Consider the following 10,000-nt stretch of genomic DNA (forward strand, 5'->3'; position numbering starts at 1 on the left):
AGCAAACATTCCCCTCCCCCTTAAGTGTGTGCACATACAAAACACACACACACACACACACGCATACATACATATGTGTGCGTGCACACACAAATGCACCCCCATGCACACACACAAACGCACACGCACACATGCATGCGCACACACACACGCACCCCCACCACGCCAGACATACACACACACACACACACACACCACACACGTTTCACACAGCCAGGGATCAACTGGCAGAAAGATAACATTTTGTTTCAGTCGTCTCCTCATCGCTGGCACCCATCTGTAAACGTACCCCCTCGCATGGTAACCGGTCTCCAGAGCAATACTACAAAGCGCTTTGGTTCAGCAGCCCATAAAGCTGTCATGTGCTAACACATCCCAATAGAGCAGGCCAGAAAGATCTCCAGTAATCGTCTCTCAGCCACCATCATCCATCAATCACACTCAAGATAAATGCTCCACAGTTCATAGACACCAATTCATGCAGTTTTGGCTAAAGAAAAAGTACCTGGTAAGAACCAATGCATATAATAGACAGCAGGGAAAATGCTTCAGTCATATCCTCTTTTCTCTAGAAATGAACTGTGACACTACGCTTAATAATGAAAAAGAAAACGCTTAATGAAAGAAAAGGGGCAGTAGAAGAGAAGAACATTAATAGCAGCCTCTGATTTAACGTACAAAACAGAAGGAAAGCCATGAATACCAGTAACGCTAAGACCGATATTAGAGCAGAGAGTGCAATGAAATGTCAGCAGAAGCTTAAATTAAAATGAACAGATCATCAACAACAACAAAAAGACGGAAACTCATGAACCAGGCGTCTCCTGAAGAACTGCCTCGGCTATTAAAAATAATAATAACAATAATAGTTTTTACAACTCTGCATTTTCACATCAGCACATTGTGGAGCGAGTAGGCAGCCGGCAAGAGCATCCTCACAGATGTCCACGCAGACGGTCACGCAGTTATGCAGACGGCCACGCAGTCACGCAGACGGTCACACAATCACAGTCACACAGACACACAGAAAGCCACACAATCAGGCATGTAGACAGCCACGCAGGCAGTCGCGCATGCAGTCGCGCAGACAGTCACGCAGACAGCCACACAGGCAGTCACGCAGACAACCACGCAGACAGTCACGCAGACAGCCACACAGGCAATCGCGCAGGCAGTCACGCAGACAGCCACGCAGGCAGTCACGCAGACAGCCACGCAGACAGTCACGCAGACGGCCACGCAGACAGCCACGCAGGCAGTCACGCAGACGGCCACGCAGACAGCCACGCAGACAGTCACGCAGACGGCCACGCAGACAGCCACGCAGGCAGTCATGCAGACAGCCACGCAGACAACCACGCAGACAGCCACGCAGGCAGTCACGCAGACAGCCACGCAGACAGCCAGCAGCTGCAGCGGAGAGAGCAGAGGTGCGGCCCAGTCACCCTCCTCCACCGTTTCACATGGAAAAAGACATGAAATATATTTGGAGCAAGAAAGAGGAACTCTGCTCAGTTCATCTCACTTTCACACACCTCCGCCAAACGAACAGAAAGACCTCAGAGATCCTGACTGGGTTTGTGTGAGAAATGATCTCTGACACATCTGCTTGTTTCGGCCCTGCCCGCCAAAACCCCACCCACCCCCTCCACCCCCCTGTTGAAGTACCCGCTGGCTTTTCTGATGATAGCTAGAAAACAGCCTTTTGTGATGGAAAACTGTACTGATGGCGTGATTTCCACTGGGGGGGCGGGGGGGGGTCACTTCTGAGAACAGTCACCACAGGAAGGGGAAGGGGCGGGGGGGGGGGGGGGGTAGACAGTGAGAGAGGCGTTTCATATATAGGACATACTGTCTTTAAGGGAAGACACTGTGTGACAAGCCCTGTCCATGGTTTTCTGAGGGGGCAAACATACTCTGTCTCTGTCTTTCTCCCAGGGTGTGTGTATGTGTGCACTCTGAGTGGGGGGGGGGTATAAATCACCTTAGATACTCACCCATTATGTTGGGACTCATGAAAGGTGTCGGAGACAATCCTTCTTGGGACAATAATCGACTGTCACTCAAGTGATCACCATAATGAGGGCTGTTTGCCACGCCCTGGGGGAAGAGATCACAGCATTATGGACATTATTAGCCACTGCTGCTAATGGAGTGCTACGACACTCTTCTCATTAGTGAGTCTGGACAGGGAAGCTTGGCAGGACAACTGTCCTCTGAACTGATTGATTCCTCTCAACTGCCACTGTGCTAACAAATGTGTTCTTTTTGACACATTTCAATAAAAGGGGCACAGCACCACAGACCACAAAGCACCCAAAATGAAAAATTAAAACTAAACATCAGCTTTTATGTAATGCAACAACAAATAAATAAATACAAGAGAATGGTAGATACAAATAGATATTAATATTTCAAATCAAACTGACAACGTTGCGCTCAAATCTGATTGTGACAGTGCTCACCAATTCACTGACCCCTATAAGGAACTGAAAACACAACAAATACGGATGAAGAGGGCGCACAGGCAGGAGAGAGACACCTACAAACATCAGGGTCCAGGTGAGCCAGCCATCTTCCCAGAACAAAAAGTAAAAGTGGTTGCTAGGCAACATTTTTAGTTTAATGTGGCAACCCACAATTTGTCCTGCTTTGCTTATTTTTTTTTCCAGAACCACGATTGAAAATCTGTTTTTTTGGAACATCATGCCCATTTTGAGACATCTTTCTGTAACAGTAAAATGTACATTGTTCAGCTATTCTGCCTCACTCCATGGTGCAATCCAATTTATTTTCATTTGTTTGCTGCACAAAATTATCAGAGATGAAACTCTTAGATTTTCGTCCAAGATACATCTACCTCAACCTCACACATACTCACAGCCCCCCGCCCCAGAATGCACTTAGTAACATATTGAATGTTATATTGCTGAACACAATTTATCATGTAACAACTCCAATTCTAACAATACTGCCTAGCAGATATCTTTCTAAAATATTCAATGTAATGTTTCAATTTTGCAAGAACTAGAATCTGACTGGGGGACACCAAGCAGACAGAAGTTCCTACCAAGGTGTCTGTCTGAAACGGCGGTGGGGGTGGGGGTTTGGGTGGAGGTTTGGGGGAGGGGGGGGAGGTCTCAGACTCCTCTCCCTCCTCTTTCTGCAGCTCAACAGTGGCCCTTTCATGGCCGTTATCAGGTCCAGAGGCTAGGCTCTGAATATCGGTCACAGTATGGTCCTTTCAAAGTTGCAGCTCCCTGCCATGAAAGCGACCCTGTAACTGTTCTAATCCCAGGCCCTGTGAAAATCCAACTGCCCCTCTCCCTCCATATCCCCCCCCCCCCCCCTCCACCAACACCCCCTCACCCCCCCGCTTGGACGTGTCTCCTAAAACGACGTTAACTCTGTCCGCAACTCCAGGAGCTGTTTCTACTGCCGCCTGGATTCTATAGGCTTCCCCCATCTTACTAGTGTGTGTGTGTGTGTGTGTGTGTGTGTGTGTGTGTGTGTGTGTGTGTGTGTGTGTGTGTGTGAGTGTGTGGGGGGGGAGCACCATACAATCGTATTAACTATCACTCTTTTTTTGGTAAATGAATTGGTGATGGAGTTTTGTTCAGCATGGAAGCAACTGAAAGAAGGCTCTCTGTTGTGTCCCTCCGAGGCCACCGTCTGTGGGTAATCTCGAAGCACCTCACTACCAGCACAAAAGAAGCAGGGGAGATTGGGAGGCAGAAGCGCCCTTCTAAACCCTCTCCCCTAATTCCCTAAACCCTCTCCCCTAATTCCCTAAACCCTCTCCCCTAATTCCCTAAACCCTCTCCCCTAATTCCCTAAACCCTCTCCCCTAATTTCCTAGTTCTGCAAAACAGAGAGCGAGAGAGTTTAAGCCCTGTAAAGCAGACGCACACACCCGTACGCACCCACACCCGCTCGCACGCACACCCACACACCCGCTCTCACACACACCCACACACCCGCTCGCACGCACACCCACACACCCGCTCGCACGCACACCCACACACCCGCTCGCACGCACACCCACACACCCGCTCGCACGCACACCCACACACCCGCTCTCACACACACCCACACGCCCGCTCGCACGCACACCCACACACCCGCTCTCACACACACCCACACGCCCGCTCGCACGCACACCCACACGCCCGCTCGCACACACACCCACACCCGCTCGCACGCACACCCACACACCCGCTCTCACACACACCCACACGCCCGCTCGCACGCACACCCACACACCCGCTCTCACACACACCCACACGCCCGCTCGCACGCACACCCACACGCCCGCTCGCACAAACAACCCCATGCTTCTCCAGCGTCGTGCATCACCAATATATCCTGCTTCCTTGCTTTCCGTGACCCGGTTCTGACAGCTGCCATCGTGCTGGAAAAGGACAGTGAGGCAGGGGGAGGGGCGGGAGGCTGAGGAGAGCGTGGGGACGAGGGGAACAGGGGAGGGGTGCTCTGCTCTTGGGGCCACCAGATCATCAATCACGCCTGGCTCATCATCTCTAAATGCGCCGTTCTGTGCGTGTGTGTGTGTGTGTGTGTGTGTGTGTGTGTGTGTGTGTGTGTGTGTGTGTGTGTGTGCTCGAACGTGCTCTGCTGCATACGCTGTCACCGGCAGCTAAAAGGTCCGGTTACTGCCGGCTAAATGACTGTCAAAGCTCTGATTATGCATGCGGTCTGCACGGGGGGGGGGGGGGGGGGGGGGGGGGGCAGCCGGCCTGCTCCCTGACGCCCCGTTTGAAGAGGCCCTGACTGGCTGAGGTGTCGTGTCCAGGTGAGCACCGGCCTGCTCCGTAACGGCTCGGGGACAGGTGATAGGGGCGTGATGGACGGGAGCGGGGCGTAGCGGGACGGCAGGGGGTGGGGGGGGGGGGCACGTGGGGGTTCTGGCGTGGCCTGGATGCGGGCCAAGGTCGGTACTCAGGGCCCTGAAGTCTGTCCACAGTCCACTAATCACACACATACACGGCAGGGCGGGGGGGGGGGGGGGGGGGGTTTGCAGGAAAAAGAGGGAGGGAAGTGGGAGCAGGAGGAAATGAGAGAGAAAGAGGGGGAGGGGGGAGAGAGGGAGCAACAGAGAGGAAGGGAAACACACACACACACACACACACACACACACACACACACACACACACACACACTACGGGACATTTATCCGTCTCGATTGTTTAACAGCGGGGGAAAAAAAGTGTCGACTGAGAACAAGGTGCAACCCCAGCCACCATTTAAATAATCCCACGGAGGTTAGGGCCGCAAACATTTACGCGACGAAGAAAATAAACGAATTAAAAAAACCACCAAAGTCCTGCGCACTACAAGGCGATGGCTTATCTGATGAGAGGTTAGAGGGTCTGGTAAACCGCCGCTCGAGCGCAGTGACATGTGAAGATGGCGATAAGATGGAAACGTGCCGTGAGCGCTGCAGGCGAAGTTCTCCGCCCGCCACGGAGCGAAGCGTCGCCCCAGCGAGACGGGAACTCTCGGCGGGGGAGGTGCGGGAAGAGTGTGTGGCCCCTGCGCTCCCGTCTCGCACCTGCAGAGGTTGGCCAGACCGAACTCCGCCTGCACACACGGGTCATATCTGCAGACGCCGGCCACCAAATAAGGGCAGAGAGGAGGATCGGCCCTGACAGGCACTTTAATATTAACGATCAAATGTTCCATTTTGAAAGAGAAGAGAAAATCTTTTTACCCAAAATAAAAGTTTTTTTTTTTTTTAGCAATTTGGCTAACAATAGCTCAATAATGCACAAGGCTATTTGGTGGGCATCGGTTTACTTATTTGTAATATTACAATAGGTGTTTCAAAGACCAAGTGTGCTCCATTGGCCATGAGACTCACTGGGTTTGGAGGACGTTCATCTAGAGACAGAGGATAGGAACTCTGCTACGAGTGGTCAACACAGGGTGGCAGTTACAGGGTGGTGGGGGGGGGCATTCATTTCTGCTGTGTGCAGTGATATGAAAATGATATTGATTATTCTGGGTCAAGGGACTGCGATAAATGATCATGCTAATGCATCTGAAACTGTAGCATGCAGTGAAAACCCAGTATTTGGCTACATGCAAGTGTGTGTGTGTGTGTGTGTGTGTGTGTGTGTGTGTGTGTGTGTGTGTGTGTGTGTGTGTGTGTGTGTGTGTGTGTGTGTGTGTGTGTGTGCCGCACCTGTGTGTGCGAGCATGCTGCATGAAGGCCTGTAAGAGCTGTCTGCTCAATGACCATCTCCCCCTTCACAATGTCAGAAACGTGGGCTCAATGCACCTACAGCTAGCGTAGCTCAAGCGTCTGTGACGTATTATTCCAACCAGGCTCGTGCGCGAGACCTGGCCCGTGGACTGGCGCCCTGGCCCGGGGACTGGTGCCGGGGAAGGACACTGAGAGATAAACAAGACGACTGGGCACAAGAGCTTCTGACATTTGACTGATTTCTGATGGGAAGTGACAGGAGATTGACACTGAATGAAATTCATACAGGGCGACCAGAACAAACTACTGTGTAAAAGACAGACAAACAAATGGAGAAACAGAGATCTTCACACCCCGTTACGGGCGTGCTGCGGGGGAGGCGGAGGGGGAGGGGATGAAATCAAATAAGTCTAGGCCTACAGTGGAGGCTTGACCTCATTTGCATGCATGAAAATCTCCACCTTATCACAGATCTGAAATGCAACCATGCATGAAAACCTCCACGTTATCACAGATCTGAAATGCAACCGTGATTCCATTCCAATTCCACAAAGCTGTATTTTCAAACCTCATAGTTAATATCTACCACCAGTAATATCATCATTTTATTGTATTTGCATTTTAATTATATATTGGATCACATATTGGATTTTTAGCAGTTGCATATATATATATAATAGGCTATATTAATATAAATAATATTATATATATAATATTATATATTATATTAATTATATATTAAATTCAACTGCAATATTCACAAATGCTAGTAAAAATACTGCAGTTTGAAGTACGCAATGGTTACTGCAAATGTAACTGCTACAAGTGCTGAGCACTTGACCAAAACAAGCCCCGTGTCAATGAGAGAGAGAAAGAGAGAGAGAGAGAGAGAGAGAGAGAGAGAGAGAGAGAGAGAGAGAGACAGAGAGAATGCAGAGAGATAGAAAAGGAGAAAAATACAGAAAATAGAACAATAGAGATAGGGGCAGAGAGGAAGAGAGAATGAAAGAGGGAACAAGAGAGAGGGAGAGAGAGAGAGAGAGAGAGAGAGAGAGAGAGAGAGAGAGAGAGAGAGAGAGAGAGAGAGAGAGAGAGCATATGAGATCAGTCTTACCCTAGAGGACTCGTCATAGGAAGGGCTGGTCTGACCACCTGGGGCCCAAGATGTCTGGGTGGTCCTCTCATCTATACCTGCCAAGAGACACACATCTCCATTAGCCCTGTGCCTAAAACACACACACACACACACACACACACACACACACACACACACACACACACACACACACACACACACACACACCATAAAAACACGACAGTTTTTATTCTACCCAAAATGTAGTGGGTGCTTTTATTTTTTTACAGTTCTTTGGCTAACTGAACAACTCAATAATATCCAAGGCTATGGTGGGCCAAAGTTCATTTTACTTGCTAGATAGATTAGCCTCCAGGGCAAAACTGAACTATACTAACTTTGGTATACTGGTTGTATAGTTTATGTGCCCATTGGTAATCTAGCTTCAAGAGGCAGAAACAAAGACAGATAATAAGGTATTGTAACGGTAGATGTTTAACAGATTAAAACTTATTTTTTTACTTTAAAAAATAACAAATGAAAGTGCACAAAGACCAGTGTCTCGAGATGAGACAGAAGAGGACAGGGATGAGGCACCTTCCCTGTTCCCCAGCAGGAGGGACAGGGGAGAAAGAAAGACCGGACCACTCTGACCAATCCACTGAGCTTCCATTCAAGAGCAGAGGGCCGCACGTGCCGGCGTGTGGCACGGCGTTAGTTTCGCTTTACATAAATCACGTTTGGAGGGGGGGGGGGGGGGGGGGGGGGGGGGTGTCGCTAGCCCCACGCGCACCACCACGCGCTCCACCGCGCACACCGTCGCGAGCACTACCGCGCGCACCACCGCATGCACACCGGCGTCTCCACCTTGGCCGGCTGAGCCCCCTCGCCTGTCCGCCAGTGATGGATGCCCCCTGCCTCCTCAAAACAGCTCAGCACCGAGACCCGACGAAGCTCATATTTTACGCTGCCTCCTGGCTCACAGAGACAGTCGCCGAAAAACACACACATGGGGGTTTGGGTCGGGGGGGTGCTTACAATAAATAAATAAATAAAATAAAATAAAATAAGAGCTGACAATGGAATAAATTCAACATCTGGTATGTGACGAGCAAATACAATATCTAGTTCTCTCAAAATTGCATTTTGTGGAGGCTGTTGGGTAAAGATATATGAATCCTTGGGTCTTTGCGCTGTTTGAGCCAATATTGTTTTGCAGGTAACAACATTCCATTCCACAGACTCATGTACAAGTCACAAGATTGCAATAGAGAAAAATATCAATATCTCTCAAAGTTCTTGATAATCTACCTCAGTGATTCACTAGAGCACAATACTTTTCGTTTGATTCTGCCCTGTTATAACACACAGAACATGTGAAAACAAAGTAAACCCTTTGTGTAGAAACAGCAGCACAAACACTGAGAAAAGATAGCAGAAAATGATAAAAGTGTCATAAATGTGGTGTTAGCATTTTCCTAAAAATATGCAAAGCCTTACTGGCTGTAAACAGCCTTTCAATGCATGGTTGGGCAGGCCACATACTACACAGCGAATATGAGCTTGACATTTGCATAGGAAAAACAAACAACAAAAAACAGAGTGACAGAGAGAGCAAGAGAGCGAGAAAGAGAGAGAGAGAGAGTGAGAGGGAGGGCAAGTGAGAGACACACTGCAAGCAGTAACAAAAGAGAAAGAGCTGGAGAGAGAATGAGAGAGAGATTTTCCACTTTTCTTTTCCCTTAAAGCCTGGCAACACATGATCAGAGTGTGTGGGCAAAGACTGGGGCAATGCCAAAGACAAAGAGGCCAAGCTGTCTGTGTGGCACTCTTGCACAGGGAATATCGGCACATTCAGGCCCGGCTAAGGCAGCCATGTTCCCCTATAAGCGCAGAGACGTCCGGCCCGTGCTCCACAGCAGCGGCGTGTTCTAGGTCATCTTCTGGGGAAGACCACATCGGGCATACGACGAAACACGGAGGAGACAGCAGAACGTGCTTTCTATGCATGTTTAGGCGATAGGTGGCCATATGAAATAAGGGGAAGAAACAGAAGAACCGGCGGAAAATAGATTGGGCGGGGTCGCTAATTCATATACAGCACTGGATCTGTCTACAGAAGGGACATATGCTCAGTGTTTCCAGCAGAGGAAATTACCTCACAGGGAAGACCTTCTCAAAGAAGCCCTCAGGAATTCTTGGCCATGGTGACTTTATGGTACTGTCTATTACTCTTAACCCTGTTAAAAGTATTAAATAAACATGTGCTACATAGATTTCAACAAGCAACTGCGTGGCTTTGGCTGAAAGGTAGTGACTGAGAGGTTTTCAGAGGGGGGGGGGTTTCATGGTTTGTTCTATTATGAGTCAGCAGCTCAATTTATCCGTGTACCAAATCACAGAGGACCTGTCACGAGGCTCCAGCCACCAAGATCTGGCCCCTGAAAGACCGTTACGTTTTCCAAAATACTAACGTATTATTTACATCTTACACCTGAACACAGGCTTAACTATACTGGGTTTAAACCTGCCGCACATAAAGTCTCTACGGCCTTTAAATCATGGTTATAGCCACACGTCTGGCCAGGATCACATCTGAAGCACCAGGAGCCTCACTGGGAAACGTTACGACTGCAGCGGGTGGAGACATACAGCGCTACGTGCAACAACTCGTGCTCAGCACACCATCCAGGACCTGAAGT

At 49.5% G+C, this 10,000-nt stretch overlaps 1 protein-coding gene across 1 annotated transcript in view; it reads right to left on the reverse strand.

The window, feature by feature from the left end:
• Positions 1–10,000, reverse strand: part of tcf12 (transcription factor 12) — a 51,040-nt gene that overhangs the window by 26,005 nt on the left and 15,035 nt on the right. Inside the window, exons 4-5 of the mRNA XM_077018025.1 lie at positions 7,338–7,414; positions 1,998–2,100 (exon numbers count right to left, since the gene is read on the reverse strand). Of these exons, the coding sequence (XP_076874140.1) occupies positions 1,998–2,100; positions 7,338–7,414 (180 nt within the window). The remainder of the gene's footprint in view (positions 1–1,997; positions 2,101–7,337; positions 7,415–10,000) is intronic.

This window comes from Brachyhypopomus gauderio, chromosome 1 (assembly GCF_052324685.1).
Source record: "Brachyhypopomus gauderio isolate BG-103 chromosome 1, BGAUD_0.2, whole genome shotgun sequence".
Classification (NCBI taxonomy): Eukaryota; Metazoa; Chordata; class Actinopteri; order Gymnotiformes; family Hypopomidae; genus Brachyhypopomus; species Brachyhypopomus gauderio.